This window comes from Danio rerio, chromosome 15 (assembly GCF_052040795.2).
Source record: "Danio rerio strain M-AB ecotype USA chromosome 15, GRCz13ab, whole genome shotgun sequence".
Lineage (NCBI taxonomy): Eukaryota > Metazoa > Chordata > Actinopteri > Cypriniformes > Danionidae > Danio > Danio rerio.
Window position 1 is genome coordinate 42,010,001 of NC_141035.1, and position 21,585 is coordinate 42,031,585.

Sequence of the window (21,585 nt, forward strand, 5' to 3'; positions counted from 1 at the left end):
AGACAGACAGACAGACAGACAGACGAATAAATGATTGTTAGATGATAGATCTCTGGATATATCTATATCTTTGGATGGATGGATGGATGGATGGATGGATGGATGGATGGATGGATGGATGGATGGATGGATGGATGGATGGATGGATGGATAGATAGATAGATAGATAGATAGATAGATAGATAGATAGATAGATAGATAGATAGATAGATAGATAGATAGATAGATAGATAGATAGATAGATAGAAAGAAAGAAAGAATATTTTTTAAAGCTGAAGCAGAAGAATCTCTTGAGAATTCGACTGAGAGCCAGAAAACTCCTAATGTTCACCTGAATGCCGAGCAACACAAAAGAGCAAGAGGACCTAAGTGTAAACAGGTTGTATGGAGCATTTGTGTGGTGGCGAGGGGGAGGGTTTGACGGCTCCTCCATGCATTACCCTATAAAGAAGTGAGCGTGTCCGTTTGACTGACTCGTCCCCCTGAGGGCCTGTTTTTTGGCATTCAGCTGCCACATCAGGAGCTGTTAGTCTGTCAGGACCCCCATCGCCTCGGTCCCGGACCCTCCATTCGGCTCTGCAGCTCCTTATTAAAACCTGTGGCTCCGAGAGCGGCGGCTGATGCTCCGTCATTACCGCTGTATCGCCTCAGGCTTCAACGAGGGAGACAAACATACACACATACCTGCACTGTGAGACAAAGAGCAGCACATCTATACAGCACGCCTGAGTGTCCGTGACTGCAGCAATAGCAGATTCAACACTATAAAACCGACCACTGTCACAAATAAAGCACATGCTTTCTCTACCCTTTTCTTTTTTTAGATATTTCTTTCCTTTTTTCTTTCTTTCTCTCTTACTTTTTTTCTTTCTTCCGTTCCTCCCTCCTTTCCTTCTTCTTTTCCTTCCTTCCTTTTTCTTTCTTTATTCCTTCTTTCCTTCCTTTCTTTGTTCCCTCCCTCCCTTCTTCCTTCTTTCTTTCTTACTTTTATCCTTTTGTCTTTCTTCTTCCTTCTTTCTTTCCTTTATTCTTCCACCCTCCCTCCCTTCTTTCTTTCTTTCTTTCTTTCTTTCTTTTTCTTTGTTTCTTTCTTGCTTTTTTTCCACTCCTTCCATCATTTGTTTCTTATTTTTTTCTTCCTTTTTTTCTTTCTTTATTCCTTCTTTCCTTCCTTTCTTCCTTCATTCCCTCCCTTCCTTTCTCCCTTCTTTCATTTCCTCTTTTCTTCTTTTCTTACTTTTATCTTTTTGTCTTTCTTCTTCCTTCCTTTTTTCCTTTTTTCCTTTCTTCCCCCTCCCTCCCTTTCTTTCCTTCTTTCTTTCTTTCTTTCTTTCTTTCTTTCATCCCTTCATTCTTTTTTCTTTCTTTGTTTCTTTCTTTCTTTTTTCTTCATCCTCTCTTACTTTCATCCTTTATTTCTTTCCGTCCTCTCTCCCTCCCTTCCCTCCCTTCTTTCCTTCTTTCTTTCTTTCTTTCTTTTTTCTTTCTTTCTTTCCTTCTTTCTTTCTTTTTTTCTTTCTTTCTTTCTTTCTTTCGTCATCCTTCCTTTCTTTACTCCTTTCTTCCCTCCCTCCCTCCCTCCCACATTCCTTTCTAGCTTCCTTCCTTTCTTTCTTTCTTACTTTCTTTTTTCTTCCTTGCTATTATTTATTAATTATTTGATTAGCCTTTAATCCTTAATTTTCCTTCCTTCTTTCTTTCTTTCTTTCATTCTTTCTTTCTTTGTTCTTCATTCATTCTTTCTTTTTCATTCATTCATTCATTCATTCATTCATTCATTCATTCATTCATTCATTCATTCATTCATGTATTTCCTTAAATTATAAAAAATTGTATTTATAAAATATATTTAAAAATTGTCGATCCAGATTAATGAAGACTATACCTCTTTTTTTATTAGAAATGCCAATGTTTACATTTTTGTATCACTTATGCAGACAGTCACTTCTCATAAGTGTCAGGGGTTTTTTTTTCTAATTTTTACATCAAATGAATAAGCTGTTTAAGTAGATTTACACCATCTAAATAAGCTGTATAATCATCTAATCATAATTGTTTGTTTTTTTTCTAATTTAGATTTATTTATTTATCATCTGAATTCAATCTTAATAAATCAGCTTTTCATTGATGAATGTTTTTATAGAAAAATAATTGAAACTATTTTAAAATCTGGAATCTGAGGGTTCAATAAAATCCAAATACTGTGTAAATCTCTTTTAAAATTGTTTAAATGTTAGCAATACACATTAAACTTTAAATTAAAATTAAGTTTATATGTTTTTTTTTTTTGTGTGGTTAATAGGTTCGTGGAACATGATCTTTACATAATATTCTAATGGTTTTTGGCATAAACAAAAAATCCATAATGTTAAAATGCAATGTACATCTGGCTATTGACAAAATCAGACATGTGCAACATGAGGCTGGCTTTGTGATTCTGGATCACACATTTCATACACTGTTAAAAACATACAATAAGCGCCAAATGAACTTACTTGCCTTTAAAACAGAAAAAAAGAAGTCTTTTTTTCTGTTTGTGCTCATGTCTTTGTGCTCTCTCACAATCTCCCGTTCACTCCAGCATTGCTCCGTCTCCATGACCATGACCACAAATTGCTCCTCTAACAGTGATGAAAGGGCCAAAAAAACGAGGGAGTCCTTGAGCGCTCCATTCATCCACCTCTCCACTCGTTCTCCATCCCTCTATTGTTACATCCCTAGCCTTCCTCAACCAATGGCTCTTTATTTCCATCAGAAGAGAAAGAAAACAGCCATTTTTTAGTGCGAGTGTGGCGTTAGCAGCACAAATGAAGGGATGAGGGTAAAAAAACAGGCTCTCCTCAGCATATGTTGCCCATAGCAACAAGCATCCAAGAGGCGATTTCAAAGTAAAGTGGTGGTAATGGCACCCATGACAGTCTAAAGTCTTAATGATGCCTTTACAACACACACACACACACACATTCTCACATTCACACACAACACCTGTTAAATGAAACCTGCATCTGCAGATGCGCAGGAGTGTGTTGTAATGGACAGACGTTTGGTGCGCTGAGAGGATGGATTATAGTGAGGGATGATCTGGTAATTGAGGGTGTGTGTCGGCATCTATAGAAAGGGGTTTGGTGTGTGAGAGCAAGTATAGATGCAAAATCTATAGATGCTCATGTGCTTATTTGTTTATTTATGACAATACAGGCAAATATAAAATTATTAGCCCCATAATTTTTTTTTTTTCCCAAGTATTTCCCAGGTTATGTTTTAAAGAGCAAGAAAATATTTTTGTATGTATATGTAAATGAGCAATATCACATGAGTAGCAGTACAATATGGCTGTATATGGCTAGTATTTGAATGATTCTCTAGCATAATGTCTAAAGTGATGACAAAACAGGTAATTTTGCCCACATTTTAAGAGTATAACAACATAAAATGCCATCAGTCTAGAGACATTTCCCAGGAAATCTCTATTGCAATTGGGAGATCACAATAAATAACCCCAAAAAAGCCAAAGCAAAACAAACACTACCAGATTACTATGGTATAAATTCATCACCACACTTTTATAATGGGTTTTTCACCTCTAAGGGCTTATTATGTGGTCTATGTCGCCATCTTGTGGCAGAACGTCAACCGTCTTTGCTCTGCTCAGTATGACAGGTTATTGGATGCTGTGCTGTATATTCGAAATTATACATATTTAAAATAGGCTCTATCCATATAAATAAACTGCATAGCTGCAATCTAAACAACTATATTAAGCCTAAAAAAAATCTCAAAAGTACATGATGTTGCCCAACAGCTGCAACATTTGTCAAACTGTACTGAGTTTATGGATCTGCTGTCACTCTATGTGGTTGTAGTAATATAGAAGGGTGAGGAGGCTGTATGAGTGCTGTTATTGTAGAATATCACGCAGCTACTGTATAAGCCAATCATATTCGAGAACCAGATAGAGCTGTTGCATAAATATAAATGTTTCACTATCTCTTGAAGTTCCATCAGATAAAGGATAATAATGTTTGTAAATATGTGGTGATTGTCAGTAAAATTGAATGGAAATTAGTCGTTGTTATGAAGTAAATTTTGTGAAGTTTATTTAAAAACTAATTTCGAGAGGAGTACGCGCTTATGATTGATAGCAGCTGGTCCTCATTAACTAACACTGATTCACCAATCAGACGATTTCTAACTCACTATAAATAACCAGAGTATCTTACATTAGCCATCTTCGTCTTGAAGAATTCCCCGCATCCACCCCTACTCCCCCAATTCCTTGTCAGGGCAGCACGGAGGCCTAATGGTTAGCATCATTGCCTCACAGCAAGAATGTCACTGGCTCAGATCTTACCTGGCTAAGTCGGCATTTTTGTGCAGAGTTTGAATGATCTCCCTGTGTTTGCATGGATTTTCCCTGGGCTCTCCGGTTTCCTCCCACAGTCCACAGTCGACAAAACCAAATTGACATCATAGACAAGGATTGAATCCAGTATGCACACTCTATAGCATTCATAATCTACATCTACCATTATCAAGCAGGGGGAGTTCTTGAGACCTACCTGAACTCTGACTTCCTTCTCATCCTGCAACGAGGGGAAACCCTGGGCTCTAGGATCTCATGAGCTCAGGGCTCTCTCCGGGGACAGAATACCAAACACTCTTCATAATCAATCATCAGCTAAGGGCGAACTCTTGAAATTACACTTAAAGGGACAGTACTTCAAAACTGAAAATTCGTTCATCATTTACTCACCCTTTACTTTTTTATAAAAACTTGTTCAAGTTTCTTTCTTCTGTTGAACACAAAAGATGATGTTTTGAAAAAGATGAAAATCTGTAACCATTGGCTTCAATAGTATCTGATTTTCCTACTATGGAGGTTAATGGTGCTTTCTTTAAAGTATCTTCTTTAGTGTTCAACAGAAGAAACAAGCTCTTAAAGATGTGGAACCGCTTAAGGGTGAGTAAATAGTGAGTAATTTGTAATTTTGGGATGAACTATGAGTTTAAGATTATAACATTTCGGCCCAGTTTCACAAACAGGGCTTAGGTTAAGCCAGGACTAGGCCTTAGTTAAATTAGGCTATTTAAGACACATTTAGAAAAATGGCCTTAGAAAAAATATTACTAGTGTGCACGTGGAGACAAAAAAAAATGACACTGACATATTTTAAGACATCTCTCCACCAGTTATTTTGAGTTGAGACAGCTCAAACATGCAAGTTATCTTGACTAGTCTTAAACCTTGTTTGTGAAACCGGGGGTTCATTTATTAATTTTCCTTTGGCTTAGTCTCTTTAATTATCAGGGGTCGCCACAGCAGAATAAACCACAAACATCCAGCGTATGTTTCAGCAGATGCCATTCCAGCTGCAACCTAGTACTGGAAATGGTTTTAACAAGTAATAAGTCAGATTTTCACCAGACTTACACACCAGATTTAAAGTGTTAAAGGGATAGTTCACCCAAAAATGAAAATTCACTCACCATTTACTCATCCTCAAATCCTAAACCTTTATAAGCTCCTTTAGTCTGTTGAAGATACTTTGAATAAAGCTAAAAAACACTGACTTCCATAGGAAAAACAAATACTAAGGAAGTTAATGGTTACAGATTTCAAACAATCCTCTAAATATCTTCTTTTGTGTTCAACAGAAGAAAGAAAAAAGGTGTAAAACAAGTGAAAGTTACCTGTGTTGTATCTGCATCTGAACTCTCAGCAGCTTCTCTGTCATGTTTTTAATTATTATTGTTATTAGTTCATTCAGTTCATGAACAGTTTAATTCGTTTTCCAAAGCTGTTGCAAAATATTACATTGTGAAAGGAAGAAAAAGGAAACAGGTTTATTATAAAAGCCTAAATCTTTTAAAGTTATAGATTATTAAAGTTTTTAATTTGTACTTTCTGAAATGATCATATATCACATTCCAGATATAGTCAAGTTGCATACACACTTAATGCTTGATTTGCAAATATATTCTTCTTCTCGGTCAGATCGGTTTGCGATTATTGAATTATTTGCTCTCTCTCTCAGTCACCCTGCTTTAAACTGATCTTTAAAATCCATATCCAGCAATCACAAATGAGATGGAAATGGATGAAAATGCATTGCTAAAATAATGTGTCAACTCAGCAGACAGAATCAAGTCTCACTTGTGTGTGTGTGTGGTTTGTGTTCCTGCAGTCGTCCTGGTCTGCTGAACGCCAGTGATTCGGGTTACCCGTGGCTCGCCGACTCCTGGCCTCCCAGCCTGCCTGTCAACAGCGGATCTGGAGGACCCAATGACCTCAGCTTTGGCCGTGGAGGTAAACCAATCATCAGACAAACTGTCACCAGGGCTAGGAGGAGTTCATTACACAATTACTGGATGAAAATGATGAGTAAAATGTTTTAGGTTAAAGCGGACAGATAAATTTACTGGACGATAATTCCAACATGTGTCTGTGAAGTTTTAGCTCACATAACTTATTATAGCTTGTCAAATATGCCCTTATTTGGGCGTGAGCATGTTCCTTTAAATGTCAATGAGCTGCTGCTTTCTAGAATAGGGTGGGGCCTTTACAAGCCATTCTGACACTCCAGAAACAACAAAACAAGTGAACATTACACAGACAAAATGTCAGAAAATACCAGGACTAAAGTCTTACATATTGAAAGCGGACTATTAACCAGGATGTTTCTGAATGTATGTCGCTATGATGGAGTTAATACACTTAAAGTGATAGTACACTAAAACTAAAAATGTTGTGAGCATTTTCTCATTTGTCAACATTAAACTTGTTTGAGTTTCTTTCTACCTTTGAACACAAAAGAAAATATTTTGAGAAAGCTGTAAACCTGTAACCATTGACTTCAATAGTATTTGATTTTCCTGCCATGGAAGTCAATGGTTACAGGTTTTCAGTATTCTTCAAAATATCTTCTTTTATGTTCAATAAAGATCAATAGTCAATAGATCACAATTTGTGTTCAATAAAGAAACACAAAAAGGTTTGGAACCACTTGAGGAGTAATTTATAATTTTTGGGTGAACTATCCCTTTGGGATTATAGCATTTAAACATGTAAAAACATCTCATTTAAAGTGTTAAAGGGAGAGTTCACCCAAAAATAACAATTCACTTGCTATTTACTCAACCTCAATCATTCCAAACCTTCATGAGTTTCATTCTTCTGTTGAACACAAAAGAAGATACTTAAAAGAAAGCATGAAAGTCTTTAACCATTGACTTGCATAGTAAAAAAAAAATACTAAGGAAGTCAATGGTTACAGATTCCAACATTGCTCAAAATATCTTCTTTAGTGTTCAACAGAATACAGAAACTCATAAAGGTTTGGCACTACTTGAAGGTGAGTAAATAATGCACATTGTACATTTGTACATTTTCTTTTTTGAGTGAACTAAAGATTAAAGCATTTAAACATACAAAATGTCAGATTTTCACGTCTCATTTAAAGTGTTAAAGGGGTAGTTCATACAAAAATGAAAATTCTGTCATCATTTACTTACCTTTGACCTTTTTTTACAAACCTTATTAGGTTTCCGTCTTCTATTGAACACAAAAAAAAATGTTCTGAAGAAAGCTGCAAACCTCTACCATTGACTTCAAAAGTATTTTATTTCCTTACTATGAAAGTCAATGGTTACATGTTTTCAGCATTCTTCAAAATATCTTTGTTTGTGTTCAATAAAGAAACTCATAAAGGTTTGGAACCACTTGAGAAGTAATTGAGCATTTTTGGGTGAACTATCCCTTTAGGACTATAGCTTTTAAACATGTAAAAATGTGTCATTTAAAGTGTTAAAGGGAGAGTTCACCCAAAAATAACAATTCACTCACCATTTACTCATCCTCAAATCAACTTAAACCTTTACGAGTTTCATTCTTTTGTTAAACACAAAAGAAGGTACCTTAAAGAAATCTGAAAACCATTGACTTCCATAGTAAAGCAAATACAATGGAAGTCAATGTTTACAGTTTTCCAACATTCCTCAAAGCATCTTCTTTTATCCAGCACTTGTTTTACGCAATGGAGGAAAGCCACATAAACACGGGGAGAACATGCAAACACAGAAATACCAACTAACCCAGCCGGGGCTTGAACATGCAACCTTCTTGCTGTGAGGTGACAGCATTACCCACTGCGCCACCATGTAGTTTTGGTTGAACTGTTCCTTTAAAACCGAATTCTCTCTAGTCTAGAAGTTGGTAGTAAGCATCTTCTTCCTCTGTCATACTTTCAGACAGTGATCCATTCACTCATTCAGGGTGTGCCGCTGTTGTCTGTAAGATGTACACCTGTATGCATATTGCCTCGGCCGTGTTTTTGGACGCACACATTTATTCATCATGCACTAGAGACAGACTTATATCGCCACCCGCGTCCCGCTGTCATGCTCAAACTAATGGCTGGCGCTGTGACCCGCTGTCAGACAGAGGAAGAGCCGATGGTGAGGGAAAGACACTGGTCGAGCACTGAGTCGTGAAGGACAGCCACAAATGCAGCTGCTCTATATCATTTTCCCCTCAGTACACACACACACACACACACACACACACACACACACACACACACGTACATGTGGATGGAGTTACAGCATCATCTCCTCCTGCAGAAAAGCAGAGAAACAATGCCCACAGGAAGACAGCAGGAGTGAGTCAAAGGGGAAAAGACACGAGCAGAAAATAAATGGCTGTCGTTCAGAGCACATAGTAAACATCTACATACTCATATTCACAGATTATTAGTATTATGGTTTGGTTGATTTCTTTAATATGTTTTTGTGTATCAATATGCAAATTAGTAAATGTGTACTAATACTACTAGACCTACTTATAAAAATAACAGCAACAAAAACAGCTATAATAATAATAATAAAAAATAAAATAATAATAATATTAATAATAATAATTATTATTATTATTATTATTATTAATAATAATAATAATAATAATAATAATAATAATAATAATAATAATAATAATAATAATAACAATATTATAGTTATTGTTGTTGTTGTTATTATTATTATTATTATTATTATTATTATTATTATTATTATTATTAATACTATGGATAATACTATTATAGTTGTTGTTGTTGTTGTTATTATTATAATTATTATAATTATTATTATTAATGATAATAATAATAATAATAATAATAATATGGATAATAATATTATTGTTGTTGTTGTTGTTGTTGTTGTTGTTGTTGTTGTTGTTGTTTTTGTTGTTATTATTATTATTATTATTATTATTAATACTATGGATAATAATATTATAGTTATTATTATTATTATTATTATTATTATTATTATTATTATTATTATTATTATTATTATTATTATTATTATTAATAATAATAATAATAATAATAATATGGATCATAAAATTATAGTTGTTTATTATTATTATTATTATTTATTATTATTATTATTATTATTAATATTATTATAGATTGCACTATGTTAAATCCAAAATTTGTAATTTTAAATTAATCCTTGATAAACGTGTTTTTTATGTCTTCTTGAACCCTCCCCAGTCCATTTATCTTATTTCAAATTTTGTTGGGTTGTTTGAAACCTTTGCCTCAACGTCTAATGAGAAATTTAAACTGGCTTGGGAGCATTGCTTGAAGCGTTGCCTGCACTAAACCAAAACCAAATTACACAAAAACTTTCCCTCAAAATTCCACCTTTTCCTGCCTTTCAGATGTGATGCCCAGTGCTCAGGCTGATAAGACGGGTACCATGCTTTCGGATGGAGCCATTTACAGCAGCATCGACTTCACCACCAAAGGCGGATTCGGTAGCCCAAGCCCAGCCTCCCAGGCCACGCCCTATGCCACCACACAGATCCTCCACTCCAACAGCATCCATGAGCTGGCAGTGGATCTTCCTGAAGCCCAGTGGAAGACCTCCCTACAGGCCAAGCAGGAGATGGCCAGCCTGGGTTACTCACTGCCCGACAAAAACTCCTGCAATAACAGTGAGTCAATCTGAAAAACACAGGGTCTGTGTGTGTGTGTGTGTGTGTGTGTGTGTGTGTGTGTGTGTGTGTGTGTGTGTGTGTGTGTGTGTGTGTGTGTGTGTGTGTGTGTGTACTTGTTTTTATATCCCAATGGGGACTAAAACCTGAATGCACAGACTCATAAGGACTTGTTTCACCAGAGGGTAAAAAAAAGCTTATAATTAATATAATTGCTAATTATTAAATTATATACAATTGAATTTAATTCAAGTTTATTTGTATAACGCTTTCAATATTTATTAATTTAATAATTATTGTTTCAGCTTTACAGAAGGTTTTCATTATTGCATTACATTTAAATTCAGAAAAGTTAAGGTTAGTTACTAATAATTTTAACTAATTTACTAGTAACTAATAGATTTTAACAGTTAATGGTTAATGTTATTATATATAAACATAGTACACTAGCAGTTATATAGTAAATGTGATGTGTACATGTTTGATCAGTTGGTTGGTTGGTTTGTCTGATTCTGAAAGCGCAGCCCTATATAAATTTTCCAGGAGATTGCGAATCATGTAACCAGAAGTACGTATGGCTTCATATCATCCTTAAAACAAACACTCCTGGATGGTATGACGTTGTTCCTTTTCGCACTTACCCGCTTAAGGCTTACCTCTATATGGACGACTTTCCCACTGTTACCAATTTGTCTAGTACAGGGGTGGCCAATCCTGTTCCTGGAGATCTACCTTCCTGCAGATTTCAGTTGTAACCCTTATCAAACACACCTGTCTGTAATTATCAAGTGGATTTCAGGTCCTAATTAATTGGTTCAGGTGGGTTTGATCAGGGTAGGAGCTAAACTGTATCGGAAGCTTGATCTCCAGGAACAGGATTGAGCACCCCTGGTCTAGTAGCTCACCGCATACGTCGATGGACCTAAGATACAGAGTTGACCATGACGACAAGGTTCAAGTTGGGTGAAAAAATGTTCCAAAAAGTGCATAAGAATAAACAGAAGCCAAAAAAAAAACAAGTAAATAACTGGGTGAGATTGTGGTAAAATCTGAAAACGTGGTAAATTGCTTTTTTTAAAGTGTCGGGTTAAGTTTAAGGAAGTGGGTGGGCGCTGGTCAATAGGTACATTTGAAAATATTATTGGTGGGGTTTAGGGACGGGGGAGGGTGGGTCAGTAAGTCAGTCGATAGCAGCCTCTGCTGGATTTACACAAGAACAACAGGTGAGAGTGGCACTCGTGAGAGAAATTTGAGATATAAAAAAGCATACACAGCGGCTTCTGGTGGATTCATGAAAAGAAAAACTGCAAAAACATGTAGCTCCTGGGACATATTTGCCGCTCTCCAGAAATGTATGTAAGGGTACGTTTTCAGAATCAGCCTGGGTTTCTTTGTTTACTTGAGACATCATGTCCATAAAAGTCCCCACTGGGCTATAGCAACATGTGTGTGCGTGTGTGTGTGTGTGTGTATGTCTGTGCTGATTACTTCATGTTTGTGTGTGTGTGTGCTCTTTCTTTTGCGTCCAAAATCTTTTGAAACAAAGCCAATTGCTCTATTTCTGGATCTTGCCTGAGGTTTGTATCAGTGATAATTTGACCAACATTGTATTACTGTAGCTTTTTTTTTTTGACATTCAGGAACAATACGAATGTGTGCCATTGGCCCGTAACCAAATCCATGACCCTTGAATGTGTTTCCGACATTTATTATTTAAGTATTTGTCTTGGGGCTAAAGATTGTAACATCATTATCCAAGATTTATTCTATTTTGAAAAGCTTTTAGACAAATGCGCACTGCTTTTGTAATGCAAAGGAAGCGCTACTATCCATATTAATGAACAAAATGATCAATTGTAGACGTTGCTTGATGCTATTAAAAAAACGTTTTCACTTTCATTTTGGGCTTGAATAAACCTCTAACTGTGAAATAGCTGTAAATCATACATATAGATGTTTCCATGAACCGGTTAACTTGCCAAATAATAGAATAAATTCCAGGAAAATTAGCACTAATGTATGTTGTTAACCTCTGGCTTTCCCAAGAAACTGGCCTAATTGGGAGATTCTAAAGCAATTAGGGCTCTGTTACAAAAACTAGTGAACTGGATTTCTGTATCATCTTATTGGAAATATATATAAAATAAGATATTAAAAGTCATGTATATGAATATTACAACTAGAGATGTCCCGATCCGTTTTTGTTTTTTGTTTTTTTTGTCCTCGAGTCCGAGTCATTTGCATTTGAGTATCAACCAATACCGAAACCCAATCCGATACACTGTAAAAAATGCTAGGTTCAGCACAATACCTTCATGTTATCCCAACACAAATCGATCAAGTTAACGTAAACGTTTTTCCAAATATAAGTTGATTGAACAAAACAATTAAGTTGTTACAAAAAAAACTTAAGAACTGTGTTTCAACTCATTTTAAATAAATAGATTGTTCAAGCAGCAGAAGTATTTATTGATTGTACTTCTATAATATAAATTTAAAAAAGAATAAAGAAGAGTGAAGAAACTCATACAGGATTTTCCTTATTTTTTATTTAATTTACCTTATTTTAACATTTGACAACTCTGTCAACAAACAGGGAAATTATGTGAGGTAGCTTAAACAATCAAGTAATAAATAACATAAATTCTTCACTTTTGGACTTTAATGCAACAGTAAATATAAATAAAAAAAATTAATATGAAAACAAATAGCACCTCAACTTTAAATACCCGGCAGGCAATCCCAAGTCTGAAACCGCGTGATCAGGCCAGATTTCTGATCACATGATTGGATCTGGACATCCCTATATATAATATTGCTTATTTATTTTAAAATTGAAATGAATGAATGTTAATATAAATAAATAAATAAATGAATGAATGAATGAATGACTGAATGAATGAATGAATGAATGAATGAATGAATGAATGAATGAATGAATGAATAAATGAATAAATAAATAAATAATATTTTATAATGATAAAAACATTTTGAAGATTAATTTTTTTGTTTTATTTTATTATATCACATTGTTATTTTATATTATATTATCATATTGTTATATTATATTATATTATATTATATTATATTATATTATATTATATTATATTATATTATATTATATTATATTATATTATATTTATTATATTATATTTATTATATTTAATATATTATGTTATATTATAAATGTTTTATATAAATAACATTTTATATTTTATAAGTAATTTTAAAAACTACATTAATTATTATTGCATTTAATCATTTTAAATTCTGAGATTCCTTCTGAAATGCATGCAGCATTGCCGGAATTGTCCAAAAAGAGATATAATATATATCTATATTATATATGTAGAGATATAATATAATATAATGTTGAATACATTATACATACATACATAGTCAACTCACTTAGTCTGAGAATAAAGCGAGAAATGTCCAAATTAAAAAAAAAACATAAACTGAATTTAAAGCAGGAGTTGTGCTCTGCTTGTTGCTCTAACTGCACGTCCTTGCATGCGCTTGTGCCATCTTGCCCTACACCTGATGCCACTTTTTTGCCCTTCGCCTCCACTATAGCACTCCTTTTCATTCCTGACTACCGATTGGCTGACGGACTGTCTAATAGAATGCCACACAACCAATCGCAGGATTTCAGCACCACCAGCTCCCACAACAGCTCAGATCGGAGCAACAGTCTGTCAGGTTGGTATTGGACTGGTCCAGGGTCAGCAGCTCACCCGCATCTCTCCTTCAGTCTTTCCCTTTCTCCCCTTCACCTCCACTAACTCACTGTCACCTCCTGCTATATACACATGCTCAGTAATGTGGTTTGTATGATGACGGTTAATTTGAATGGATGTGATGTTTTTGTGAAAAAAGACAATTTATGTTTTTTAAGGACCTGAAAAGACCAAAACTTCATTTTAACAGCAGAAAAAAACTAAACAATGTCTATATGTTATATGAGCAATATCACTCGCAGCAGTGCGATATTTCTATATATTGCCACTGGTGGGAGGCGTGCGTTAGTGTCCCACCAGTGACGATATACAGCCATATTGCACTGCTATGAGTGTGATATTGCGTTTAAACAACAGTTCGATGACACAATCATGTGTATAAAAGAGAAAATCAAACACAGAAAGTCTAAAAACCCTTTTGTATGAGAAACTACTTTCTTCCGCCATTCATTCACATCTGCAGCTGACGTCAAAATAGCAGAAACTGTTACTAATTCACCAACGTCATTTTAGAGCTAGTATTTGAATGATTCTCTAGCGTAATGTCTAAAGTGATGACAAAACAGGTGATTTTGCTCACATTTTAAGACTATAAGGCTGAACAGCATGAAATGCCATCAGTCTAGAGACATTTCCCACTATTTCTCTGTTGCAATCGGGAGATCACAATTATTAACCTCGAAAAAGCCAAAGCAAAGCAAACACGGAACATCAACCGTCTTTGCTCTGCTCAGTATGACATCAGTAAGATCTCAGTATGAATCTCTGAGATGATAAATATTTAAAATAGGTACTATCCTTGTAAATTAACTGCATAGTTGCAATCTAAACAACTATATTCTTGCCTAAAAAAGCCTCAAAAGTACATGATGTAGTAAATTTCCATTTGCTGTCACTCTATGTGGGCGGAGTAATACGGAAGGGTAAGGAGGCTGTACGAAAGCTGTTATCACGGGAATATTGCAGCCAATAAGATTCGAGAACCAGACCGAACTGTTGTATAAATATTTATATACACAAAGTCTCAAATAAAAACAAGCAATATTATATCATGCAAAAATAAGACTGCCTATCATATTACAGGTATATGAAATGAAAAAAATTAGTACAGGAATAACAGCGCAATCTGAGCATTAAAATAGTCCTTTTATTTACTTTCCTTAGCAATGACGTAATAATGACGAATTTTTATTTTTAGCAGTGTAAGGCTTAAATAAAAATGGTGTTTTCAAATGAAAATAAGAGTTTAATTTGTTTACAAAAACTGAAAGGCTACAGTGCTTCATGGATTCTTTGTTAATTTTTGTCTAAAATCTTGACAAAAGGTGGATTGGATTACTTGTTAGCAAAAATGAATCGCACTGGATCAGTATGTCATGTGGCGGGGAGTGGTCGTCCACGACCTGCCCATACTGTTGAAAAAAACACCACTGTCGAAGACTTGGTACTGAGTCAAGAAGACACACCATGCACCTATTGCACTGTCCGACAGATTGCACAGAAGTCTGGCAACCAGTGACTCCGACATGTAAACGTTGCTTTATTTCTGTTAGCTTATTTAGTTTGCAAGTAATAAAATGCAAGTATTCTGCAAATTTTTGAGTTATCTTAACAAAGTGATATAAATCAGTTGAGGAGAAAAAACATATACACATCATATAATTTCATCTATTTGCCATCTAATTACAAAATATAGATAAAGCTGGAGGTATTTTAAAAAATACAGAATTAATTTTGCTTAGAATTTTTGGAGGCGTGGTGTATATACAGTTGAAGTCAAAACTATTAACCTCACTATGATCTTTTATTCAAACATTTCCCAAATGATGGAGAAAGTCTTGTTTGTTTCAGAATAAACAAATCAGAACAAAATAATCTAAAACTGCTTTCATTCTAGCCAAATTAAAACCAATAAGACCTTTTCCTGTAGAAAAATATATATTGTAGAAATTACTGTGAAAAATTCCTTGCTCTGTTAAACATCATTTGGGAAAAATTGTAAAAGCAATAATGAGATCTAATAATTCTGACTTCAACTGTATATTAGTTCATCCTTACTTCATGTAACTCAATAAATTAACTATCATTCAAGAGTTCACACTTAGCTGATGATTGATTATAAAGCTTGTTTGGCATGCTGTCCCGGGAGAGAGCCCTGAGCTCATAAGATCCTCGAGCCCGGGGCTCCCTCCTGTTTGCAAGGCGAGAGGGGAGTTTGAGTTCAGGTAGATCTCGAGAACTCCCCTGCTGTAGTAGCTAATGAACAGATAGTGATTGCTCTTAAGAGATAACTACTTACTAGGTGCATGTCACAGGTGCTGATTTGGATTAGTCAGTTAACTTAAGTTGCATGTTTTTGGACGGTGGGAGGAAACTTGGGAACCCATGAACACTGGAAGAATGTGTAAACTCAGCATAGATATGTCAGCTGGCTTGGTAAGGATTACAACCAGTGACGTTCTTGCTGTGAAGCAACAGTGCTAACCACTGGGCAACTGTGCCACCCATGTAGTAAAGGAGGAGGAGTAGGGTTGAAAGGGGGATTCTTCAAAGCGAAGATGGCTGTCATATAGAACTTAGGGTATTTATAGTGGCTTAGGAATCGTCTGATTGGTGAATCATAAATTGGATAACGCGGGACCAGCCGTGAACAATCATAAGCATGTGATTGTCTTGAAATTAGTTTATAAATAAACTTAACTAATTGAACCTTATTGTAAAGTGTAACCATATAAATAAATGAATCCACTCAATCTTTAACTCCTCCCAACATTTGACCTATTGCACATGCTTTAATTCCAACAAAGCATCTTCTGACATTGCCATTAACCTTGCGTTCACAATCTCATCATGTTTTGCGATCAGAGCACTGGTTTGTTTCGTCACTGGTTAATGGTCTAAAAGAAACCCCTCAGAAGTGCACACATACGCGTACTTGAGCAGCTTGATTTGAGCCGATTCCTCTCCTTAATGATTACAAGCTACAATAAAATTCATGTACTGAAAATTACAATGTCATTTATAGGACGCAGAGACGGCCCCCGTCCTCTCGTCTCGCTGTCCGCGTGGCTCTCTTTTTCTCCTCTCTAATCAAGTTTCATGCCAGTGCTTTAACTGTGCAGTAATCCAGCCTCAGCCTCAGACGTTTAGATGGGAAACTCTCCAAGCATCTGGCTCAAGTGTTTTCATGGACCACAATTAGGACGCCAAGGGTAGATTTAGGTCAAACATCTCAACCTCTTCAGGCGAGGGTGGTTTCAAAGATTTGACCAAATCAAATCAGTGCCATATCGTTTGACCTCCGGGTAGTGTGTTAAGGTTGTATTAATAACATGTGATACTGGATTTGAGCTTTCTAACTAGCTTAATGTGAAATTGTTGTCTTTTCATTATCAATCATTCAGATAAATGATAAAGCTCATGCTTTTTGGAAATTACTCTATATTGTTTAAATGTCAAAACCAAGTAAAAACGATAATATTGTGAAATATTATTATATTTTCAGATGTTTAATATATTTTAAAATACCCATTGTTCCTGTGATGCAAAGCTAATTTGTTTGCATTATTATTCACAATTTTCCCAAGAAATTAATTCTTATATGGTGCTTTAGGAAACAATTATTAGTCATTTTGAAAACATATATATACATTTACTGACCACTCTACAAACAGAATACCGCATTGGACCCTCTTTTGCCTTCAGAACTGCCTCAATCCTTAGTGACATAGATTCAACTTAAAATATTCCTCTGAGATTTTGGTCCATATTGACATGTTTCCATGTTGTTGATGCCAAATTCTGACCATCTGAATGTCGCAGTAGAAATCGAGACTCGTCAGAGCAGGCAACGTTTTTATAATTGTCATATTGTCCAATTTTAGTGAGCTTGTGCGAATTGTAGCCTAAGTTTCCTGTTTTTAGCTGACGGGAGTGGCACTCGCTGTGATCTTCTGCTGCTGTCAGTGGTGGATTTAGGGATGGGCGATATGAGCAATCGCCCCGGGGTGGCATCTTGCTGGGGGCGGCACTGTAAAAAAAAAATCCCCAGTTAAAATTATGAATGAAAATAAATTAAAGGATTAAATATTTTTTAAAAATGTTACTTTCTACATAAATATAAAAGCCTCTACCTTCATCCCGGGGGGCTTTTTAAAAGGTTTTCATGACAATTTGCCTTGGTATAATGTTATTATTATAAGCAGTATTATTTAATAAATGCATATTTATACTTGATTTATTAAAAACAAGCTAAGATTTGTCCACCTGTCAGGTTTTGGGCCGTATGAAGCATAGCATGTGTATTTGGATATAACTCCACACTTGACCACACTTCATTATTATTGTTCATTTATTCATTTGCTGGGAATTAGATCTGAATTTGGAAATAGTTTTGAAACAAATCTTTAACAAACAACATTAATTATGTAGGCTAATCGATGTCTGTGCGTACAACACATTTCATTATCCATGAAAGAGAGAAAGTGAAAGGAAAGGTCGATTGGAGAAGGCTCATTCTTTATCCTTGCGCTGCAGATGGTTTGTTTTACTGGTTTCTCACTAGTAAAGCGTTCAGTTTTTAAACTTAAAAAGTCCACCATCTATAACACACCTATAATTCATTAAGAGGATAAGCTCAACCCTGTTAGACCATAAACCACAGTGCAGAGCGTATTTTTCTGTCATTAAAATCGCAAAAGTGGATCCAAATACGCCCTTAATGCTTTTGCGCCCTGCGCATCAGACTTTGCACCTAGTTCGTTAAAATAGAGCCCATAGTCTGTAACACTCTGTAATGTCAGTACGCATATCATTGAACCTACAATTATGATGTAATCTTGAACAATAAATATTGATGCATTTATTTTGATCCACAACCTTTCTCGATTTCCTTATAATCAGGAACACATGCATTTCCTGCAATAGAAAGTCCATAAAGTTTTTTTTTAACCCTGTCCCATTAAAAGCAAATTATTGTCAAATACTGCTATTACTCCCCCTGTTTTGCACCATACCTTACAATTAGATTGTAATTTGTTGTACAAGACAGAACAGATCCGAGTTGAGCAAACTCTGATGTGTTAATGCGGTAAAAGTTCTGTAGCACAGCCAAGTTTAGTGTGATCTGGCTTACTTCAGAAATCAGATTGTCAGTCGAGTCACTGGCGCCCCAAGCCACCCTTCTTCTCCATTTTCCTCCCATTTTTTTCTTCTTCCGTTGGTAATTTCAGGAGCTGCCCGACTCCTCAGCGGAGACTCGTTTACATTATTGATGCCCTCTACTCGACAAACAGAGGGAGAAAGAAAGTGAGCGAGTGATTGAGTGATCACGCCATCTCGCCATTTATTGGCTGATGCCGCACGTCACCCAGAGGAACGATTAGGAAACCCAATTACTTCCCCCCACTCCAGCCACTTCTGCCTCTGGCCTGTTGTTATTTTTTTATTACTAGCTTGCTTTATTCATCTTGGTTTGACACTTCCATCCCTCCGCAAGTCTCCTAATGCGTCTCGCTCTCCCGGAACAATAGCGCAGCGTCAGCGAGAAGTTTCCGGCGATGAGAACGCTCTCTAATAGGGCGAACGCCAAGAGTATCATAAACGTCAGACTCTGTATGACAAATCTGCTCTGAACTGTGCATAGCTACGGTGCTCGTCCTTTTATTGTCATGCTCACAAACACCCTTGTTCTTGTTTCTTAAAGGAATAGTGCACTCAAAAAAATAATAGTGTTATACATCATCCGGCGGCCACTTTATTAGGTACACCTGTCCGACTGCTCGATCGTCTTGACCATGTCTACATGCCTGAATGCATTGAGCTGTGATCGGCTGATTAGAAATTTGCTAACGAACAGATGGACAGGTGTGCCTAATAAAGTGGCCGGTGAGTGGATTTTGGAAGCCTCAGTCAACTCACTGACCTGTCGAATTTCTTCACAGAAGAAAAAAGTAATATGGGTTAGCAACAACTCATTTTTTGGTGGAATATTCTGTTAAGAATCAGGGAAGATGGTCTTTTTATAGCCCCTAAATGCGATTCAGTGTGGCTTTTCTAAAGGGTTTTTTGGATTTAATGTATAGCCCTGTCAAACTCCTGGCATTATATTAAATAACAACATGATGTTTGAAGCCACAGGGTTGCCTGAATCGGAACGTTTTGAGGCGGCAGGCACAATTAGAGGCCATTGGCAGACAGAAGCAGATGATGACAGATAGGATCCCATACAGCTCAAGTGCTGCCAGTGAAGGTTTTTCCCCCCGTTTGCACTTGGCCGTGCTTTGGCCTCCTTCAGTCTCAGCTATTCTATGCCTGGCTTGAAACTCACGAGGATCTGGCAACACGCGAGAAAGCACTGGTCATGTCGAGTTTGCCAGCGGCAGTATTAATAATTTACAGTAATGAATCTTGCCGCCTCTGTATGTAGTCTGCGGAGAACACGCAGATACATCACATCCTCATCCCAAACGTCTTCATCTGGCATTGATGGCCGTTACATTTAGATGGTTTTGTTAATTAGAATCTGACAGAAGAGTGATTAATTACTATCCCGCGGACTGCTTCTTGGGCAAGTGTGCCAAAGCGTTTGTCCAGGGAGATTGTTGATGCAACATAATTCAAGTTTAACAGCTTTTTTTCTCTTTCAAAACTTCTGTTTTCAAAGTTTAAAGAACATTAAATGAATACTTGCAAACTTGTGAGCAAAGAGATTCCATCAAGTTTCTTGAATAGAGGTCAAAGGTTTTTTTCAGTAATTTGAGTCTTCAGTCTTTGACTATTGACATGCTGTAAACAGCTTCTTTCACCGCGCAGCCTTGAGATTTCTATTGTGGCCATGTTGGCTCTTGAGAGGTTTATAAATGGAGTGTGTATAGAGAAGTTTTACATGGTAAAATACTAGAAATTGCATTTGACAGTGCCATTGCAGGAGTCTTAACGTAGTATAGAGAATTTCAAGCATTCACTGTAAAAAATGCTGGGTTCCACATAGTTCCTTCATGTTGTCCCAACACAAATTGATTAAAATCCCTTAGGTCTTCTGCTCAGCTCCTGCTAATTGCTATTAAATCCCACTTGAAAACAAAAGGAGACAGAGCCTTCTTAGTCTATTATTCAAAACTTTGGAAGACATTACCTTTAGAAATCAGAGCTTCATCTACATTGTGTTTTTAAAAAAATGTGTCAAAACCTACCCCTTCTCTCCGGCCTGTTGATAGAAATGAGTTATTTAGCACTCATTAACTATATCGATTTTTTACATTTATTTATTTATTTATTTTTATTTTATTTTATTGTAGCATATCTTGTCCTGTCACTCAAATTCTTTATTATTGTTGTCATGTTTGTGAAGCAACATTCATGTTTTTTTAAGGTTTTATATAAATAAAGTTGACTATGACCTTGACCTAAGTTAACTTTAATTGTAATTAAAGTTGATTGATCATAGTGGCTCAGTGGTTAGCACTGTCACCTCACAGTATGAATATCGCTGGTTCGAGTCCCAGCTGGGCCAGTTGGCATTTCTGTATGGAGTTTGCATGGTCTCCCCCTGTTGGCGTGGGTTTCCTCAGGGTGCTCTGATTTCCCCCACAGTCCAAAGAAATGTGGTACAAGTGAATTGCATTAACTAAATGATTGCGTATGAATGTTTCCAGATACTGGGTTGCGGCTGGAAGGGCATCCGCTACGTAAAACATATGCTGGAATAGTTGGCAGTTCATTCCGCTGTGGCAACCTCTAAAATGGAGACTAAGCTGAAGGAAAAAAAATTAATGAACGAATTAAGTTGGTCGAACGTAAAAAATATTAAGTTATTCCAAAATAAAATCTAAAATTGTGTTGATTCAGCTT

General features: G+C 36.0%; 1 protein-coding gene across 10 annotated transcripts in view; it reads left to right on the forward strand.

The window, feature by feature from the left end:
• Positions 1-21,585, forward strand: part of robo2 (roundabout, axon guidance receptor, homolog 2 (Drosophila)) — an 848,620-nt gene that overhangs the window by 801,782 nt on the left and 25,253 nt on the right. For 6 of the 10 annotated variants that reach the window (XM_087283262.1, XM_087283263.1, XM_087283265.1 and 3 more), the window contains 3 exon segments: positions 6,186-6,307; positions 9,719-9,994; positions 13,571-13,696. In XM_087283262.1, coding sequence (XP_087139388.1) covers positions 6,186-6,307; positions 9,719-9,994; positions 13,571-13,696 — 524 coding nt within the window. 10 annotated transcript variants of the gene reach the window in all.